The sequence below is a fragment of the Microcaecilia unicolor genome, chromosome 1, assembly GCF_901765095.1.
Source record: "Microcaecilia unicolor chromosome 1, aMicUni1.1, whole genome shotgun sequence".
Classification (NCBI taxonomy): domain Eukaryota; kingdom Metazoa; phylum Chordata; class Amphibia; order Gymnophiona; family Siphonopidae; genus Microcaecilia; species Microcaecilia unicolor.
The window spans coordinates 227300000-227322160 of NC_044031.1; the positions used below are offsets into that span (position 1 = coordinate 227300000).

The 22161-nt window shown below is 42.2% G+C and overlaps 1 protein-coding gene across 4 annotated transcripts in view; it reads left to right on the plus strand.

Moving 5' to 3' along the window:
• FHOD3 (formin homology 2 domain containing 3) overlaps positions 1-22161 on the plus strand; it is a 942952-nt gene that overhangs the window by 848464 nt on the left and 72327 nt on the right. For all 4 annotated transcript variants that reach the window (XM_030204545.1, XM_030204553.1, XM_030204563.1 and 1 more), the window contains 3 exons: positions 12818-13000; positions 13976-14095; positions 20083-20244. In XM_030204545.1, the coding sequence (XP_030060405.1) occupies positions 12818-13000; positions 13976-14095; positions 20083-20244 (465 nt within the window). The remainder of the gene's footprint in view (positions 1-12817; positions 13001-13975; positions 14096-20082; positions 20245-22161) is intronic.

The following is a 22161-nucleotide window of genomic DNA, read 5'->3' on the forward strand; positions in this document are numbered from 1 at the left end:
TGACTCTGGGCAAGTCACTTAACCCTCCATTGCCCCATGTAAGCTGCATTGAGCCTACCATGAGTGGGAAAGCACGGGGTACAAATGTAACAAAAAAAAATTTAGGCACATAACTCCTTGTATTCTATAACTTGCATGTGTAACTGCTAGGCATACTCCTGACTTGCCCATGAACCTCCCACGTCCACACCCCCTAGAAGTTGTGCATGGTAGAAATTCTGTATGCAACTTCTAGAATTGAGAATAAGGGCTGTTCCACGTGCAACTGCTAATTGGTGCCAATTAAGACCAATTTATGTCAATAATTGGCTGTTAACTTCAATTAAAATCCAATTATTAGATTAGATTAATGTAAAGGGTTTTAAAAAGTTTTTTTTTTAATGAGGAAGTGCTTACTTGAGCCCTAGAAAGGATCCTGGTTGGTCCCGGGTTGGTCCAGGACATCTCTGAGCAATCAAGGGCATTTATGGAGTCTTCTGGTGCTGTTAGATCGTCTCGGGGCTGGCCTGGTCTTGCCGCATTGTATTGAGACCCATCTGGGGTCTGTGATGATTTCAGGGGTGTGCAGCCGTTCTCGTTCATCTTTGGGCTGCTTTTGGCCCAATTCCAAGTGGCAATGGCCAATTCCAAAGCCAGTAAAACGCGGCAGGTGCAAGTGAAAGTACCGCTGAGGATGAGCTCCAGAGGAGACTGGCTGGCAGAAAAATGCCCGGCTTGAGGCCTGGTTGGAGTCAGGAGTGTTCTGAGCATGTGCAAATTTTTGCACATGCTCATAACAGTTCCAAAGCCCGCAGTAAGCCTCGAGTGAAGCTGGTTCCTCTATTTTCAGGCTTCCTACGCAGGCTACCGGGGGCAATTGCACCTAAGCATCAGCAGCATTGGGAGTCCATCCAGACCCGAACAAGATGCAGGGTGCATCCCTGGATGAAGGTAGGAGGTCTCCTGACCTTGACTAATTTATTTAATTATTTGCCCATTTTTGGTGGCTTATAGCTGGAGACTCAGAAGTTGAAAATTCTTAGGAAATATTTGAAGTGGCTATTTTTCATGGTAAGGGTGCAGACGGTCTAGCGCCACCAAAAATGCAAATTTTTTGAATTCTGTCAGTGATGTCTGTAAGCGCACCCTTTCTGTGAGTTTGGGAAAGTTCTGTTGAATTTTGGGTTTAATTTTTATTTAAAATGTGTAAAGCGGCAATGCAGTGTGGTTTTTAAATTTTAAAACATGGTCCGTATTGTGCTTGACATGGCTTGGGTGTCTGGAATATTTTAATGGAAATTCTGTGTAATATGTACTGTGGTTTTTTTTTTTATGTGTTTTCCCCTTTGAAATCAATGGGAAACACAGTTTTAAAAATGGAGATCTTTCTAAGTTACCATGAGGCAAGGAAAAGTAAACATTCCATGTGCCACTGCCTGATTGGCTCAAAAGGATCAGGTGGCCCAGCCGAGTCCCCGTCGCCTGCTGTAACAGTTGCCAGTGGAGCTCAGTAACCCGAAGAGGGCGGATGCGTGTTTGTTTCTCTGCTGTTTGTGGACAGGAAAAGCAGCTTAAAAGTGCCGAAAGTGATTTCTTGAAAAAGTCTGAGTGACAGAAAATAGGTAGTAGCGGGGAAACTGTAATTTGTCTTTTTTTTTACTGCTGTGTTACAGCTGGATTAAGCCTGCTGTTCTAAAGAGACAGCTTAAAGCTGGGAGCAGATTAGCAAATTTTGTGTGAGTGTTTGGGAAAAGTTCCTGTCTGAGTAAAAGATTCTCACGAAAGGCCTGACTGAGGAGTTGAGTAAGCAGGGATAGGATAGTGAGAAGTCTGATGACTGATTGCTACACTGAATGCGTGGGCTTTGTTGTTAGCAGCCAATGGCTCCTATAGCATAGGGACTACAGTGTATGAATAGGAACCTATAGGGAAATGAATTAATTTTTGTTTGCATTTAGAAAGAGTGCCCACAGTGTTTCAAACCCAGTATATACACCTACTTTGGGAAGAGGAGGAAAAGGGTTTTGCTTCCATTTTATTTATTTAGAGCACAGGTGTTCTGGTCTCTGAGGATGGCGGTAATCTTCCCTTTGCTGGAGTAGCACGGGCCCCCACGCAAGCAAGGCCAAAGCCTAGCTAAGAAAGCACACAGATAAGTGACCTTTAGTCAGCACACACGCCAGAGGGAACCTCACTAAAGGGATGTGATAGAGCTAGGGTGGAGTAAAATATCATAAGAGTAGCCATACTGGGTCAGACCAATGGTCCATCTAGTCCAGTATCCTGTTTCCAACAGTAGCCAAACCAGGTCACAAGTACTTGGCAGAAACCCAAATCATGATAACATTCCATGCTACAAATCCCAGGACAAACACTTTCTTCCCCATGTCTGTCTCAATAGCAGACTATAGACAAAATTTTCCTCCAGGAACTTGTTCAAACCTTTTTTAAACCCAGATATGCTAACCACTGATACCACAGCCTCCAACAAAGAGTTCCAGAGCTTAATAATTTGTTGAGTGAAACAATATTTCCTCTTATTTGTTTTAAAATTATTTCCATGTAACTTCCTTGAGTGTCCCCTAGTCTTTGTACTTTTATAATGAGTACAAAATCAATTTACTTCTACTCGTTCTACACCACTTAGGATTTTGTAGACCTCAATCATATCTCCTCTCATCTTATTTACCTGGGCATGGAGAGTCATTGATCCTAGTCCATCTTGGTCCAGAAGATCCTGAAAAATACAACAAACCACAAAAGAATCAATTCCTAGGAAAAGAAATGAAAATACTTTAAGAAATTGAAGAGTTTAGAGGGTTAAAGTAGAGAGAGTACTTATCTGATGCATAACTTGTGTTGAGTGTCTGTAAATGGTGAAACTTGGTCAGGCATAGAGTCTCTGAAGAATTCCAGAAGTAATTCTAGACAAATGTTGAAAAAAAAAGGTTGAGCAACACTGTTAATTCAGAAAATCTTTATTGGTTTCTATGCAATTAATACTCAAAACACTTTAAACCATTGTTTAATCACACAGCTGTACCTTTTAAATCGTATTGCTTTTGATGTTTTTCAACAGATATTTTAAACAATTGCCTTTTTGAAGTTCATGTGCAATAAAACTTTTAAATGGCTGAGAAACTGGTTTCAATGTAGTGCAATTATACTGCTTTTATACTATAAAAGGTTCTGGTACTTATTCAACATCACAGAAGCTCAAAAACCTGCTTCCTACTTCTTTTTGTGAGTGTCCTAAGTAGCTGGTTAAAGTGGGAAATTCTAACACCATCAAACAGAAAAAGGAACAAAGTCCTCCCGTAAAACAGTACAAAAGAAAAAAAGAAGGAATGGAAGGAGCCAGACCCACAGTGCAGGATGATGCAAAATGGCTCAATTTATTAAAAACAATGCAAAAAACAGTCTTCTAGGAACAATATCCAAAATGAGTGTACATAACATGTAGTGTACAGAAAAGTTCTTCAAGATGAAGAAAACCCCACACAACACTATGGATATATCACTAGAAAGCTGAAAACCATGAGAAAAAGTCACTGACCATAAACAGCATCTCACTGATAGCACAAAAAACCCACTCTAGTCATGTCTTTCTCATTTTCTTAGTCTGAGAGAGCCATGGGAAAACCAGTGACAGTAAGCCACACAAAACCAACACAAATATAAACATCCTTGGCTCCTGCAACACAGAATCAGTAGGTAGTGGGGTTCCTCAGGGGTCTACGCAGGAATTGCTGCCTTTTAACATATTAATAAATGGTCATCACATGATGTGCTGACCAGTATGGCTGCATTTTGCAGGAGCTCCTGAGCTCTCTGGCAATCCACCCAAAATGATCAAAATTCTGCAGACTTAATGCTTACCCAAACCAAACCATCATGGATACTTTCTTCTATGGACAAATATATTTGCAAGTCCCCCATAGAGATGACAGCAAAAGCAGGGATGGGCCCAAGATGGCAGAAAGTTTGGAGGAAACAGGGTCACTCAGCCTTACACTAGTGCAAAAAATTACAGAGGCAGTTTTACAAACGCTAAAGAGTCAATTTTATGGCTTCCATGAACAAGTAACCTTTCTTTCTAAGAGAGCGGCCTAACAACTTATGAGGAATGGTTTGGTGCGGTTGAAGACAGCTCAGGCACAATGCAGGTGGAGTTAACAGCACTAAAGTCCTCATTGACCAAGCTCAAAGATTTAGAAAATCGTTTGAGGAGGAACACGCTTTTTGGGCTTTCTGGAAGCGGTGAAGGAGGTGGAGTTGGTGGACTTCCTGAAACCTGGATTACTACGGAGTTTGTGCAAGACTCTGCACAGCTAGCACTTTGTATCAAACAAGCTCACTGGCAAGGCTGCATGGTGGATGGGGAGATGCGACCACACACAATCATTGTCACAGCTGTGGTCGTGACTCCACTTTCAGTCTCACCTTGTCTTCCAGTGGCAGCTTCAGAGGTGGCTCCAGTCTGTTCTTTTCCTTTGCTTTGTTGCCCCTGCTGCCACTTCCTATGTGTTCCAAGCCTCATTCTGGTGTTGTGTGTTTCAAGCCTCTCTTCTGCATTGTTTCCACTTCCTGAATGCTCCAAGCCTCACTGTGGTGTTCAGTGTGTTTCCTGTCTCTGTCCTATAGTCAGTGGTGTGCTGGTAAATTTTTAACAACAGGCTCTCTCCCCGGTCCACCTCTGCACCCCCCCCCCCCCCCCCCCGTCTACCTCTGGGCCCCCCCCCCCCCCCCACCACCACCACCAAAATTGCAGAGCTGGCTATATACCCAGGGAGAGAGCCGGGTGGAGGGGTCATGCATTACTCTCTCTGGGAAATTGTTTTTATTTTTAAATGCTTCCAGGTTCCAATCTAATTCAAATTTAATGTGGGATAAAATGCCATAAATAAGTAAATAAATAGAAACTCTGAACATTGAGAACCTGATTCCTTTAACATGATGTCTGTTTTAGAAGCCCATTACCAGGAGAAAAAAAAATCTCTGCAGGATTAAATGTCATAAATAACTGAATAAATAAATAAATAGATAGGTAGAAACTCTGAATGCTGAGCACCTGATCCTTATAATGACATCTGTTTTAATGGCCCTTTACCAGGAGAAAAAAGATCTCTGCACAAATATAATACATGCTAGGGTGTCCCTATAACCAGCCCCTCTAAATGACACACTGATTATGATTTATAACAAATTACTACTCTATCTATGAAAAGTTATTCCATTACTATACTTCCTCTGACCTCTGTGTACATCTGTATGCTGCCAAAGCTGGCATGTTTGAAAATATGAGAGATTGAATTAAAATGCTACCAACTATAAAGAATGACAACCTAGATGCAGCAGCTCATAAGTTTGCTTAATTTTGTTTTCAGTTTAATGGCGCAGGAAGGGGAAACAGACTAACTTAAATAGCTTCAACTTTTTTTTTTTACTTCATGCTGTCATCATTCAAACCCAGCATCATCTTCCTCCTGCTGCTCCTCTGCCTACCTCTCTCTCAGCTTCCATTCCCTCTGGCCATTGTTCAAACATTACTTGTTCCAGCAGCTATAACACGAGACCCTGCCTGATCCACCCCCAGCCTGTCTCTGCCGAGTGAATGTACAGCCCCGCTGATGCAACTTGCTGTGGGTGGGATCTAGCAGTGAAAAGGCTCCGGGTTGGTCAGGCAGTGGTGAGGGGGGGATGATGATCCTAAGGGACGACATGACCAGGTATGCTGGGAGCCTATGGGAGGGTGGGGGCTTGGGGAGGAGCATGGTTGCCAGATGTGTGGTTTTCCCGCCCAATTGGGCGGTTTTCCGCAACCCGCCGCAGGAAACTTTTGCCTGCGGCGGGTTGCGGTTTTTTGGGCTTGTTTTTTTTTTTCTGTGCGGCTTTTGGGCGGTTTTTCGGCCAGCGGGGGGTGGGGCTAATGGCGACAGAGGCGGGGTTTGGTGACGTATTGGGCGGGGCGATGATGGTGGGGGCGGGGCTGATGCCAGCGGGGGCGGGGTGATGACAGAAGGGGTGGGGCTGATGACGGCGGGGGTGGGGGTGATGACGGAAGGGACAGGGGTGATGACGTTGGGGATGGGGTGTGTGCGGTTTTTGGGCGGATTTTGGGTTGTTTTGGGTGGGAATTTTTTTTTTTAATATGGCAACACTGGGGAGGAGGGAGAGAGGAGGAGGAAAAAAAAAACAGATGCTTGTGTGCTTGCTGCCTGACTCCAACAACCGGCTCGCAAAAATCATTAAAATTTATCAAGGGGCTCGTGCGAGCCGGCTCATTTTTTTTTTCTCATCAGTGAAGGCCTTTATAAGGAAGTTGAGGACATTCATTTAGGGCCTTTACGTGCAGTACTCGCCAAGCAGATTCTGTAATGAACAGTGTCTGAATTCAAAAATGTGCAGTTCAAAAGGGGCATAGCTATGGGTATTTCATGAGGATTCCAAAATTTACACATGTTGTTATAGAATATGGCCCAGTGTGCCTAAATCAATGCACAGGGATTTATGCCACATTTTCGTTGGTGTAAATGGATGTGCGTAGTTTTAAGCGCTGGGATATCAGCTAAGCGCATTCCTAAATCTAGGTGTCACTTATAGAATACGCTTAGGCGAAGATGTTTACCGTGTGGATTTTTAGGCACTATATATAGAATCTGGTCCTAAGCAACAAACACAACTTATAGACTGTTGCCAGTTGTGTGCATTGAGCTGTCCTAACTAGGCATGCCTAACTACTGGGCACCAATATAGCTTTGTGCTAATACTCTATAAGAGCTTAGGCATGCCCTTAAGCCACTGTAGAATTGGCACTAAGCACCACTTTGTAGTGCCCAAATAAGGAGCCAATTTATAGAATTGCCCTCATAGGACTAGATTCTATAAATGATATCTAAAAAAATTGGTGCAAAAAAAAATAGCAATTACTACTATTCTATAAACCATGCTTACAGTAAGGCACAATTTATTTAACAGAGCTTAGCACTGGGAACCGTGACTGTCTTCACACCACTAGAAACCTGGTGTAAATACCCAGGTGTAAATTAGGTGCAAACCCCACTAATTCTGTAACAATGTCCATAAATTTTAGGAGTGCACATGTCCCTTCCCATGGCCACACCCCTTTTTAGATCCGCACATTAGAATTTACACACATCTCTTCATAGAATGTGCCTAAAAAGATGCACATATAAATTTGTCCAATTTTTCTTAGAACAAGTTGTTAAGCTTGTAAAATTGAAATTTATAAATAAATAAAAAAAATAAATAAATAAAAAAAATAAATTTGAATTATTGCCAATTAGTAACAATAATTGCTTTTTATTACCCAATTATCGGTGCTGATTAGCTTGTTAATTAAGTTGCATGTGCAAATTAGACACGTGGACAAATTTGCGTGCCTGACCCATAGCACCATATGTCGAATACAGGGGATAGTGTCCTATCATAAACAGTTCAGCAGTACAGATAAAGGCAGTTCTGTAATGGGGCACTCATATTTGCATGTCACTTCGGCATATAAGTCTACAAAATAATGGCAGTATTCTGTAAAAATGCAAGTAAGTGGCACAGTACTTAAATGCAAGGGGGCATTCACATGAGCAGAACATGGGAGGACAAAGAGGTGCTGCAACATACACATGCCACGTCCAGAACACTGTAAGTGTAAATTATATGCACCCATGCCACATTTCAACACTCACAATCACACCAGGTCTGTGGGTGGTATAACTGTGGCTGCCTAAATGTAAGGTGTGCTGATATTGGGTTATATTAAGTAATTCATAAGAATATAAGCATTGTCCTGGGACAGTCCAAAGGTCCAGTATCCTGTTTCCAACAGCGGCCAATCCAGGTCATAAGTTCCTGGCAGGATCCCAGAACAGTAAAGCAGATTTTATGCTCTTATCCTAGAAATAAGCCGTGGATTTTCCCGAGTCCATCTTAATAATGGCTTGTGGGCTTTTCTATATTGGAATCTGGGTGTCCAAGTGCTATTGTAGAATAGGATCTCACCGCAAAACATTGGGCTGCCTAAAAGAGGACACCCACTTACAGCATTGCCTCCAGTGTGGCCGATTAGTGCTGCTCTCTGTATAACTACAAAAAATAGTTAATCCCTATACATGAGATGTATACAGAGATCCAGAAAGGAATCACACACTCTTAAACAAACCAATAAGAAGTTTTAAATAAGAAAAGAGAAACACGAGGAGAATTCAGTATAGGATGTTACCACAGCTGAGCTTTATTTTTCAGTGAGTCTAGCTGTAACAACGGCTCACTATCTAGCTCTATACATCATCAAGACTCCTCATTGTATGACCCTTTCAAAAAATATGCACTGACCATTTTCTTACCCTGGCTGGTGTTGTAAACAAACATTGACTATATTTCTTTCAGGTAAGACAGAAATGTAATTTCTTTTTTCCTCCGCCAAGCCCTAACACAGCCTCGTCTGAATGAATGAACAGACTTCGGTAGAAAATGGAGATGTGCCAGTGAAACCCAAATATAATTTTATGGAAGAAAAACAAGTAATTCAGGAATGATAGAAACATTAGTTTACAAATGATATGACCCGAGAATACCCTTTCACATTTTGTGCTTTTCAATTTATATACAGGCCTACTTATGTATATATTCATCTCTTTTGAAAGTCAGCAGAGCTTCGCTTCTTTATCCTGTGTGTATACCTGTACTGCACACAGTCGTTATCAGTAGGGTCATGTTACAGAAAAAAAAATTCTGATTTTCCTTTTTATCAATCCTTGTATAAATATCCTCCTCTGGCATCTCAAAAAACACAGAGCGAGGCCTCCCGCAATTGCTAAATGTAGAACCTCTGAGACATACCAGGGTTAGAAATGTCACTGACCTCAGCTGAGATTTCAAACTGCTTCTAGCAGGAGTCAGGCCCTCTGAGAACAGTGTTTTAATAAGAATGGAATCTGTCAAAAGCCATTTTTTTCACATCAGTCATGTCTGCAGAATGTGTTGATGCTAAAGTGATCCACAGGTCAGCCATTTTGATTCATTGTGACCCTCTGTGTTGCACATTTAATAGCGTTAGATCATTATTTAAAGAAAGAGGAAATTAGTTGGTAGTTCTTGTATTTTCACCTTTCCAGTATTTTCATTTGACTAAAAACAAACCAAAAGCATTTAAAGAAAACGTTACTAATTACAAAGGAAGACGTGATTAAATTTGGCTTCTCTTATCTTTCTTTGCAAAAACCTCCTCTGTATCTGATTCACAAAAGATTTTTCCCTTGTGTCTGTGAAGGAAAAAAGCTTTAGTGAATTGAACCCATAAGTACGTATTGCTAAGATCAGCTAGGCTTGACTTCTGATTAGATCTGGCATCTCATGAAGATTCTGGAACATTTGAGGTCCTCTTTACTAAAGTGTGGTAAGTTTTAAGCATGTATACCACACCTTAAATGCAAAACTTAAGGTACAGTAAGTGCAAAGCCTGTGCAGTAAATGCAGAGGATGTGGCAAGCATCTGCCTGTATTTACTACATAGGTTAGACCCTTATTGCAATATAAATGTTTAGGCAGATAGTGCAGGTGTATATACATTATCTGCTGATGCATGTACCATGGCCCCATAGGAAATATAGTCACCCCTCCCCCTTGCAGCACCCCATCCTCCAATGCATAAGATAATGACTCCTCCCCCACCCCGATGCACAAGACAACAATACCTCTCAATCTAGCACTTTCCCAATGTACAGGACAATGACCTGCCCCCCACCTCTCCCTCCTCGAAGACCCCCTACAAGGGGGTTTCCTAGTGCCTAGGATATAAGGGCAGGAGTAAACCCCAGTAGCTCCTGTCCTCTCTGATGCTAGGTTCCAATGAACGGCTAAGACCCTTCTGATAGTCACATGGGACTACTACCAGAGGTCAATGTGCCAAGTAAGGAGGATTGCAGTAGAAGACAGGAGTGTGTGGGGATTGCTCCTGCCCTTACATCCTAGACATCAGAGATCCCCTTAGTAAGTGTGGTGGGTACAGGAGGATAGGAGAGAGAGGAGGTTATCATCATCTTGTGTATCAGGAGGTGGTGGAGCGATGGGGTTTGTCATCTTGTGCATTGGAGAGGATGGGGAAAGGGTGCTGTAAAGGGGATCAGATGACTAGGAGACTAATCTATAAAGAAAAGTAGGTGCCTGCTTATCTTAATAAAATACTAGCATAACAAGTCAAATACATGCCTATATTTTAAGCACAACCACATACACCAGCCATCCAGCTGGTGTAAATAATTTGTACAGTGCTGCGTAACCCTAGTAGCGCTCTAGAAATGTTAAGTAGTAGTAGTAGTGTAAATGGTTGTGCCCAGATTCTAGAGATATGTGCATAACGTATGCATTCTATATGTTATGCATATAAATGTGAACCTCACCCATGTTCTGCCTAGACTCTGCCCATATGAACACCACCTGCAAACTACACGCTATTGAAGATATGTTCATAGTTGCAGAATAGTGTGTATCTGGATTAATGGCCTGCATATATGTTTATATGCCAGTATTCTGGTCATATATGTGCATATTTGGTGCCCTCTTTATAGAATTACGCCCCACAAAGTCTCATTTGTTCTCAATTTTCCTCCTTTTTTCAATGGGGGAGGGGGAGTTATCAATTTGTGCTTCAGCTAAGACATGTTATTTTATATTAACTTGTGCTGTTTTAGCATAGGTCCCATTTTACGTACTGAGACCTAGTTGCTAATAATGGTAAAATAGCCCATCTTAATGGTAGCCCACGTTCATAACGTCCTCCCTGAGTCAGCTTTCAGCTGGAGTTGGGTGAAGACCTGAAGTTGCTTGCTTATGCAGAGAGCTGATTTTGGGAAATCTTATAGGGAGCACTTTTGAAACCCCATGCCAGGACACTCATTGCAGCTAGAACCAGTTGCACCCAGGATCACATAAAGCACCTGCTTCTTAGCAGGGGCAAATCTCTGGCTGAGAATGGTACTCGATATACCGCTTTTCTACAGTTTTTGCAACCACATCCAAAGCAATCTATCTGGGGCAACGGAGGGTTAAGTGACTTTACCCAGAGTCACAAGGAGCTGCAGCGGGAATCGATCCCAGTTCCCCAAGACCAAAGTCCGCTGCACTAACCGCTAGGCTACTCCTCGCTCCATCAGTCAGCTCCATCGTGCCTCTACACCCATAATTTGCCTCATAGGGGAAGAAGGCGCTTTCAGCCCCCATTTTACCGTGGCAATTGATTATTAACCTGAATAAAATCACTGTAAATATTCCTTTCAGGGTTCAATAACATGGTTTGTCTATTATACGTGTCTTACCCTTGTAGAATAGAAAGGTATCTCGTATAAGGAAGAGTAATATTTTCTCTTAGGGGTAGTTTCTCCAAATGGGTTAGTTTTGCGTACACCATGACAGTAATCAACCTCACTCCTAAGCCAGGCTATGTGGCGTATTTATTTATTTATTTGGATTTTGTTCACACCTTTCTCAGTAGTAGCTCAAGGTGAATTACATTCATGTAGACTGGGTATTTCCCTGTACCTGGAGTGCTCACAATCTAATTTTGAGGCAATGGAGGGTTGAGAGGGTCTTTTGCTAAGGTGCGCTCACATTTTTAGCGCATGTCAAAATTTTGGGCGTGCTAAAAACGTGAGCGCGCCTTGGTAAAAGACACCCTAAGTGACTTGCCCAAGATCACAGGGAACAGCAGCAGGATTTGAACTGACCACCTCTGGCTAGCAAGACAGGTGTTCTAAAATTTACTGCTAACACTTTCCATAGTATTTGCATTGTGCCAATGAGAGCTTCCCTCTGGAGTTTGTACGATGTAACATGTATAGGCAACTTATCCAGGTGCGCTTGGAAGCTCATTTTGATCGAACCTGTGGCACGATGGGGAATATTTCTGTATCTGTCTGCCACATTTTCTTGGTCTCAGACTGCATTTCTTGGTACTTGAGGATCCTCCCTAATATTGTATGGGGATAAGTTGCTAAAGTTTATTTTTTACAGGTAAACCTTGTTTTACCCATGGAATAGAGCTTTTATAAAATTAGCTCAGGGCTACCCGCATCTATAGTTTAGTATAGTGGGACCAACACTTTGGAACACACGCCTATACTTTTACGTACGGAGCCCTCTCTCTCCTCATTTAAGGGTTTTACGTTAAAAAACACCTATTTTAGTCGGCATTCATCAACTGAATTTGTTTTTCTTCTCTTTTCTAACTGTTGGACTTCTGTAGCCTTAGGATCCTGTGAGATGCAGTAGGTTTGTTTTCATTGTTATACTGTATTTGGTTTACCTGTCCATGTTCTTTCCTGTCTATATTGTATTTTCTTTACACATTGTATTTAGATGTAGATATTTAAAAAGTATGTAAATCGCTTTGACGGCACTGCCCTAGGCGATTAATCAAATAAATGCAACCTTGAACCTTAAAGTAGGCACGGAGAATGCTTATGTCTGTTTTTACACAACCTGAGTGAGTGTAAGCATGTTTGGGGGAGAAGTTTGAGTAGAGTACGGGGGGGGGGGGGAGTCATGAAGTATGTGAAGTGCGTACTTCACACATTTAAAATTGCACTTCCCCATGAGCAGGCTGTATGGTTGTTGCAGGTTTTCTGATACTATTTTATAAAGATTCAAAGACGCTTACATTTCTTTATCAAATAGTCCCAAAATAGGTGGTTACAAGGACTTCCTACCTAGGCGACCTGCTATGAAATTGCCCTCCACTCGCCAGATCCAGACAACATAATTTAAAAAAAACCCATTAGCTTAGATACATGGGTTAATGGTCTATTCTTTTATATCATTACAGAAAATTCTGATGATGATTCCCACTGAAGAGGAGAAACAGAAGATCCAGGAAGCTCAACTTGCCAACCCCGACACACCTCTAGGCAGCGCAGAGCAGTTTCTCCTCATTCTCTCCTCCATCAGCGAGCTCTCTGCTAGACTCCAGCTCTGGGCTTTCAAAATGGACTACGAGCAAATAGAAAAGGTAAACTCTATCTTGAGACAGATGGAATCTGCTGATTGGAAAGCATCAGTCGAAACTAAAAACCAGTGCCAGGAAAAGGTGTGCCCTGTGACGCCACATCATTAATGAGATAGAAATAGCATTAATTTGCCCGGGTATGATAGGTTTTTATTCTGTTCTTTTCTGCCAACATGTCTAATGCAGATTACTTTCCAGCTCTCAAAGAAAATTCTGTTTTCCAAAGCCAGTGTCAGGCTGCTAAATGGCGTTTAATGGATAATTATTTAGGGGCTCTTTTACTAAGCTAAGTTAGAAACTAACACACACCTAACACAGCATTAACAGTCCCACAGGATGTGCTAAAGCATTCTGCCTTAGTTTTGCTGTTTGCATGCACTGCACACACGATATGTATTTTTAAAGATATTTTTGGGGTAAGGGGTGTGGCATAGGTGGGAAATGGCTGGAGAGTGGGCATGGAAGCGGTAACTAGTTAGCATGTGCACATGTGTCTCATTAAGAGGTTGTAGTTACTTAAATACCGAGTACATCGTACGATATATGAACACTTCATTGAAATGTCATTGGTTGAACATTATGGTAGAATGAAAGAAGTATGAAAGAGAATGAATGAGGTATCGATGAGGGCATGTATATCCAGAAAATATCACTGTTGTAAGATTAGAATAGTGAATAAAAATTGTTTAAATCACTAAAAGCGTTGCAGTAAATTAAAGGAAATGCAAATTCATTAGGGATATCCTAAAAGCCAGACTGACTGGGTGTGTCCTGAGGACTGGGTTGAGAACCCTTGGCTTAGGCACTATATTTTTAAAAAAAAAAAACGGTAATTAGATAAAATGATCAGTTCAAAATGGTTACTTCAAGATCTAAACTGAAGCACCTTATCCAGCTCATGTAGTGAAACTCTGCATTGGTTTGCTACTCTGTTCAGTATCACATGGAGTTTTTCAGATGTTTTTTTATTCATTGCAGGAAGTTGCAGAGCCCCTTTTGGACTTGAAGGAAGGAATGGACCAGCTGGAGAACAATAAAACACTGGGCTATATCCTATCTACTTTATTAGCCATTGGAAATTTTCTTAATGGAACTAACGTAAGTTAGTGACTCAAGCATTTTATTACTGTGCAAAACACACAGTCGCTTTAGTAGTGCTTCCAGGTATTTTGCATTTTAATGTGCAGTACCTAATTCAGAATGGTAGGTAAAATGATAGCCTGATTTCACTTCTTCTGTTTGTATTATTCTGTTTCATAGCTGATGGGTTTAGAAGATGTTTAGTCCATTTTGGGAACAGTTTTCAAAGCTGTGTATGCACATAAACAATGATTTATGAATTAATTTTATAAAAGTTGTTGCACAAGTAAAGCCTGCTTTGCACATAGAAAAAGGCTTTATTTTTGTAGAATTGTGCAGCTACAGATGTGTATGTAAGTGCATCTGCTGAAAATATTTTCAGATTCATATGCACAACACACATAGGCATCAGGCAACAAAAGGTTTTGTTTAGTTTCCTGTGTCATGTTGTTGTTTTCCATTTTGTTTTCAAATTTTTTCTAATTAATTAAGATGTGCTTGTGATCACTCTCCAAACCAAAATTAACACTACTTGCCATGAACCATCCCAATCACTCCCCCATCACAAAAGCAACCCCTCTGATCAGGACCTGGTCCCCCAATGACATCCTGCACCCTTCTTGATCACACTCCCAACCCTCCCATGACGACTCACACCCCTCCTGGTCAATATCCAAACACACCAGCATTAACATCCTTTGATTGCTCCCAAGGATGAGATCCATCCCCTTCTCCCACCCAGCATCACCCTCGTTTCCTATGCCCCCAACACTAAAGAGGCAGTATGTCCACCTCCCACCCTATGATTCCCCCCCCCCTGCCTGGTACTTACTGAGGGTACCGTTGGTGGTATAATAGTGGGGCAGGAATGATTCCCCTTAGCACCCACCCCTGTTCCCACCCAGATTTCAAATTGCTGCTCTGGCTCCTAGCACTAGTACCATGAGACTTCCACTAGGGGTTAGAGTCACAATTTTGAACCTGGGCTTCAATTAGGCTGGGAGTAACATGGGATTGTTCAAGCCCCAACACTTTATCAGCAGTGATACTTCTGGTAAGTGCTGGAGGGAGGATTGGGGAGGCCTAGGGGGCATCAACTGCCTTCTTCATGAGGGGAGGTGGGGAGCTGAACCCTGGGGTGTGAGGGGAGAGGTGATGTTGAAACTTATCATTGGAGGTGGAAGGTGATATATTTCCTAGTGTTGTTTCTAGGGAGCTCTGAGGGGAACAGGTTGAGTCAGGTGATGCACTTGGAGGTTAGGTTGTGATCAGGGGATTTGCAGATTAAGTTTGATCGGGGGTGGGGGTGGGGGTGGTTTGCACTGCGCCATAATGTGCACTGTAATCAACACTGGAAAAACACTAAATTTTGGGGAGGGGGATCCTGTTGTTTCAGGTTAAAAATGACGTGAAACAAGATAGGAAATGTTTACATTTCCCATGTCATTTCAATCAAATTCACATCCCAAAAAGGCATTCCTGGGGATGTCGTTTGGGTAGAAGAAGAGTGGAGTTGTGATGTATATGTATATTTCATAAAATGTGCTGGTAAATAAATAGGGGACCATTCTATAACTGGCTTCATATTCAGAAGTTTCAGACACTAGATACTGTAATGGAGCTGCTGAATATACGTTTAAGCGGCAACCATCTGGCTGCCTCTCTATATAAGTTGGATTTGTTTTTTGGTGATTTAAGTTAGGTATAGAATTTATATACACAGCAACTAAATGTCACTGCTCTACATGTAACTTTACTGCCCAACCCTAGCTTGCCCCAAACCCAGCTTCCGAGTCTATACATACAACCCATGAGAGCACAGTCAAGGTATAAAATTATGTGTAGAATGGGACAAATGTTTTAAAAAAAAGCAAAAAAACAAAACAGACTTATGGAGTTGACATTGGTGCTGACTTCTTAACAGGGCTGGCCCAAGGACACAGTAGGCAAATACCGTCCACTCCCTCCATAGTCAACTATAAAATTAGAGTCCTAATTATTATAATTGACTTGTACCACAATTGTTTGATAAAATGTATGTATCTAACTCAATATATATATATTTTAAAATTTTAACAGAGAATTCAGGGACGATGGCTTTTCTTATATAAAAAAATGATTTGGGAACCAATATTCTTCAGAAATCTTCATCAGTCTATTTTAATTTTATATACAAAATCTTCAATAGCTTTAGCTATGGATTATTAGAAAATATTGTAAAAATAGAACTTTGTTATGCTCAGGAGAACTCTTTGTCAACATAGCTATGTTTTGCTTGCCTGGTCTCCTAAAAATTCTTGAAAAACATTTACTTAAAAAGTCAAGGAGTTGCATAATATCAAGCAATTGTTTAAATCAGGGATTCCCAAACTTTTTCTGTTCGCATTGCGGCACACACCCCCAGCTACATGGGTCTCCGTGGCAACCCCCTGGCCATATGGGTCTCCGTGGCACCCCCTCCACCTGTCACATAGGTCTCCGCACCCTCCCCAGTCACGTGGGTCTCCGTACCCCCCCATATGGGTCTTCCTTTCCCTGCAGCCCCCTCCTCTCACACCAGCACACCTCTGCCTTCCTTACATCCAGCATTGCACGATACCTTCCTTCCTGTAGGCCCAGGATTGCTGCTGCTTCCTTCTCCTCCCCCCGCTGCCACTGCAGTGCTTGCAGCTTACATTTTCGGGCCATCTGCAATTCACACAGGCAATCCGAGGCCTTCCCAGTCTGCCGCATCCGGCCCTCTCTGATGCAACTTCCTGTTGCAAGGGCCGGACGTGGCAGAGGGAAGTCCCTGCAGTGTCTGTGTGAATCATGGATAGCCCGAAAAAGTAAGCTGCAAGCACTGCAGTGGTGGCAGGGGAAGAAGCAGAAAGCGTCAGATGCCAGACCTGCAGGAGGGGAAAGTAGGGAGCAATGTGCCGCAGCACCCCTGAGAGTACGCTGTGGCGCACCAGGGTGCCGCAGCGCACAATTTGGAAACCACTGGTTTAAATCAAAAACAAATCTTCAGAGCAATTATCAAGGAATTTCCAAGCACAGCCGCATCCTTTTATTATTTATTTATTTATTCATTTTACAAAATATATCAAGATATACAACCTTGAAGAGGAAAGTAAATATTTCAGGATATCTGTACTTACAAAAACATAAAAAATAAAAACAAAAAGTAATAATAATATGAAATATATTACTCAAGTCCACCAGCAAGAGAATCCAAGATATAATACATGGAGGTGACTAGAGGAAAATAATTTAACAAAGTCAAATAATACCTAGAACTAACAGAGAAAGAAAACTTCTTATTTCACTCCTATTGTATTCTTAGAGGCTAAGAAGGATGTTAATTGTAAGGGTTCTGTAAATACATACTTCATCAAATTATATCGAATCACACATTTACATGGAAACCGCAAATAAAATACGGCTCCCAATTGAAGAACTGCTGATTTTAATAAAAGAAATTGTTTTCTTCTCTTTTGAGTTTCCTTTGAAACATCTGGGAACAAATTAATTTTAAGTCCAAGAAATAATTTGTCTTTATTTCTAAAGAACAATCTAAATAGCCAAGCTTTATCTGATGATAGTGCTAGGGTAGCAATCAAAGTCGCTGGCCTAGCTTGGTCAGTTTCAGAAGTCTCTAATAAAATAGAAACATCCAATGGGGCATTTTGTTCTTGCTGAAGATCTTTTTGTGGCACATAGTATGCTTGATTGAAAGGTGGTAAAGTTTCTTGAGGAATTTGTAACACTTCCAGTAGATATCTTTTGAGCATATCTAAAGGTTTCACCATTTTGACCATGGGGAAATTTATAAATCTGATATTATTATACCTCATAAAGTTATCATAAAGTTCCATCTTCCTCCTCAGATTTACAACATCTTTCACCATAGTCTGCTGTACTTTCTCAGTCTCTAGAAGCGTTTTATTCATCTTTTCTTCATTATCTTTTATACCTTTAATATCAGATTCATTTTTAACTATCTTCTGTTCTAAAAGAACCACTTTCTCAGATAAAACTTTAGATTGACCAGCAAAGGTCGTAACGGCCTGTGCCATCAAATCCCATAAGGCATCTAACGTTACCTCAGAAGGTTTCTCCGGAATTTTGAGGGAAAATGGCAGAAGTGGATCTTGAGAACCCTTGAATTCTTCTCCTCCTCGTCCCACAGCCTGGGTCCCTGCAATGGTCATCTCGGGAGTTGTAAACTGACCCTCTGGCTCTTCCTCGCGCTGTTCAGGAGCTTCTTTCATTGGGGTTACCCTTCCGCTCAAAGGCGGAGGCCCCGTTGATCCTCCTGAGGGAGAGCTGGTAAACCGCGGTTGTGGGGGCGGAGTCCTCTGGTCGGGGCTCAGCGAGACATTTGGCCCGGAGTTCGCCGATACCTCCAAAACGCCAGCGATACTCTCAGGACCGCTCCCGATCTGAATATTCTGTCCCGAGGGTCTGAAATATTGGTCCATCGGGCCAAGAGGTAAGGGGGGAAGCGGCAGCGAAGCTCGAGCTGCCGTTTTCCCCCGTCTTTTCGGCATTATTTTTTCTTTACTAGGAGAACAGCTCCTCGGTGTTCATAGGTACGGCAGCCATCTTGGATCTCAGCCGCATCCTTTTAAAGCAGGTAAGGCTCAATCACCTGAGCAAAGTCAACCAATAAAAGGCCACTGGTTATATAATTGACATCCGTTCAAGCTCTAAATTTAATCCTCAAGGGCTTACTGTAGTGAGACCAAAGGTCCATTGTTGTTCTTTTTAACTCAGCAAGGATTCAGCCCCACACAGCCGAGCATCAGCCCTTTCCCTTTAAAGCCACTCCCCTGCCCCAGTTGGCCAGCTTCTCTTTTCCTCCCCCCACCCTGTGTCCAGCATCAGCCTGTACTTCCCTTGTCACTACCGGGTCTGCTGCTGCCCCAACCTCCTCTCTGATTAAAGAAGCATCGGCGCTGCATGGTCTCTGTAACCATAGACCTGTGCTGAAGTGCTGCTTTTTCTTGCTTCCCTCTGGTAGGACGTCTGCCTCGGATGTGCATAAAGTGGGATAAAATGGCACTTCAGCGCAGGAGCATTGCAAACCGGAAAACGCGGGTCTGTGCATCATGCCCCAAGATTGCTCCCACTCACCCACTTGCATCACGCCGGCAAGGGAAGCCAATAGACAGGGAGCAAGTTTGGCACCCCGGCTTTTCTTGCACCTTGTGCATCTTTACTATGGCCCTGCTTCAGCATAGGTCTATGCTTACAAAATTTGCATAGCACTCTGGGAGGGCAGCAACAGCAGGCCTGGCAGCGAGAAGGAACGTCGGAAGGCTTTTGCATGTGCCAGAGCCACGATGCCACTTCCCCCCTGAAATTCTGCCGCCCTAGACATCCACCTAGTCTACCAAGTGGATAGGACTGTCCTGCTCTTTAAGTCTTTTCAAATATCAATCCCCATGTAATATATTCATTGAGGAAACCAGGAGTTTTTGTGTAACAAACCAAACATGCTTGATGTGGGCGGCTTTTCCTCCACATGAAAAAACAAAACAAACTTTTATTTAGGGCTCCTTTTACAAAGTCACTCTAGTGATTCCCACATGGCAAATGTGATGAAGCCCATAGGAACTGAATGGGCTTCATCACATTTGTCAAGCCAGAATCACTAGCATATCTTTGTAAAAGGAGCCGTTTGTTAATTTGTCCTAGCATTCTTTAGTCCTGTTTCTCTAAGTGGGTCAATTAGTAACAGCACATACTAAGACCTAAAATGAGCCCTGTAGTAAATAAGGCATGTTAACTGATAGTAAGCGACTCCCTAGATGACTGAATTTTCAGTAGAATGACCAGCTCATTTCTCATCGTCTTCTTAGCATGGTCTTTATAGCTAAAAGAGGTATCCACGTTTGACTCAGAGGTAAGGATTGTGCTTCAGTAATGTGAATGGAAAGAAATGGTCCTTACTTGGTTTTGTTAATGCTTGTTGTGTTGTAGGTATATGCATGTACATATATTTATTTTTTATTAACTAGGCCAAAGCTTTTGAGTTGAGCTACCTCGAGAAGGTTCCAGAAGTAAAGGACACAGTGCATAAGCAGTCCCTCCTGCACCACGTGTGCACCATGGTGGCGGAAAAATTCCCAGAGAGCACAGACCTCTATTCGGAAATTGGGGCCATCACCAGGTCAGCCAAGGTATGTTTTCTGAGTAAAATCAAAAAATGTTCCCTCTGTTTACTGTAAATGCAAGATATATATTGGGTGCTTCATCCTAGAGCAAAGAGTAATTGAGAAATAAGTCCTTAGTTTTGTTTATTGTTTTTAAATGTTTAATTCTCATAATGCTTGCTGCTATTTGGAATTTCTTTCAAAACAAGGCTGTATACTGACTGTACTGCAACCTCTCTAGTTTTGTCTATAGTTTTCCTGTCTGACAAATTTGAAGATCAATTATCACTAAAATGCTTATGAGACAAACGTCTAATTGTTTCATGCTAGGTAGGGATGTGCACTGGGCAAAAATGTTCGGTCTGTTTTCGGTTCCTTGGCTTTTGTCCCTGATTGTTGTGTGTGGTTTTTTTTTTTGTTCCTTTCACATATTTGTTTTAATAAAAATGTTTCAAAGTGCCTTAAAAATGTAGCCGTGCCAGTCTTCATAATGTGTGTTAATTGATAGGTCAACACACATTAAATTGATTTAGCATGCATTACAGGAGTCTAGTGTATTAAAGTTTTTGCACTTAATATGCCATAACAGCAAAATTCGGCATGCATTAGGTGCAAAGGTTGTGGTCTAATGGTTGGGGTCATGCCCAGCATGTCCTCTGGAATTAACACATAAACATTTGCATTAGTGCGTAGAACCTAGATGCAATTAACATGATTGCAGTTAGCATCTCCTGTTGAAGAGACGCTAAATGAAGCCGCTCTAACTGTACAAGGGACAGTTAGTACACAGTACAGGCTTACCGCACGGCAATCTGGAACTACCACCGGCTGACCATGGGTGCCGGCATTTCTGGCACTAGCGGAAATATTTTAAAAAATATAAAGTGCTGGCCAATTACTGCCAGATTAGCTCAAAAACCCTTCCTGCCATTTAAATGGGTGCCCATAAGTTATCTGCCCCCCCACATGGCCATGCAGTAAGTGCAATCTTACTGTATGGTCATTTCTTTTTTCAGCCTTTTTACTCACTGCTATTAAAAGGGCTTCAGCGCACAGCAAAAATGGCCGCTGCCACTAGCCCAGGGACCCCTTTTACCAGAACTTAGTAAAAGGGCCCCTTAACACGTGAAATAGCACACAAACTGCAGACCCACCACAGTAAGTGCGATAGCAGTTAATGGGTACTAATTTGGATGTTAAGCCCCACATTCTATAAAGGGCACTAAATATGAGGTATGAAGGGGTCATTTACATACAGTAGGTAACTAAGGGGTCCTTTTACCAAGCTGCAGGAAAAAGGGCTCTGCGTTTTTCCCATTTTACCACAGCAGGTAAAAAGCCCCCAGACAAACATGACTATGCGGTAAAAGAACTCTTACTCTGTTGCCGTATGGCGGGGAGCTCTTTCCACCACCCATTCAAGTGGCGATAAGGGCTCCCATGGTAACCCGGCAGTAACTGATTACTGCCGGGTTACTGCCGCGCAAGCCATTTCCAGGGTTTTCTTTTTCTCTCAGAAATGGCACATGCTCAGGGCAGAGCTTCTGCCAGTGGCCACATTGGGCCGGTGGTAGTCCCGATTTAGATTTCGGTAAGCCTGCATTGGGCTTACCAACGCTTTGTAAAAAAAAACCTAAATTAGCTAATTGATGCTAAATTGGTATTAAGTATCAAGCAGTATCAACAAGCACTAGTTGGCACAGATTTGTAGTTACACGTGTAAAGAATTTACGCTCCTATTCTATAAACTTAGGGCTTGATAGCCATGATTTAACAGGCCAGAAACGGCTCCTGGCCTGTTAAATCGCCTGTTCAGGACTAACTGCTAATTTTCAACAGCACCTAACCGGATAATGTCACTGAAAATAACTGGTTCGTGCCAAACTGAAAACCAGTTATTGTGGGAGCTTTCCCGGGGCAGAGTCGGCACTTGGCTGTTTAAGT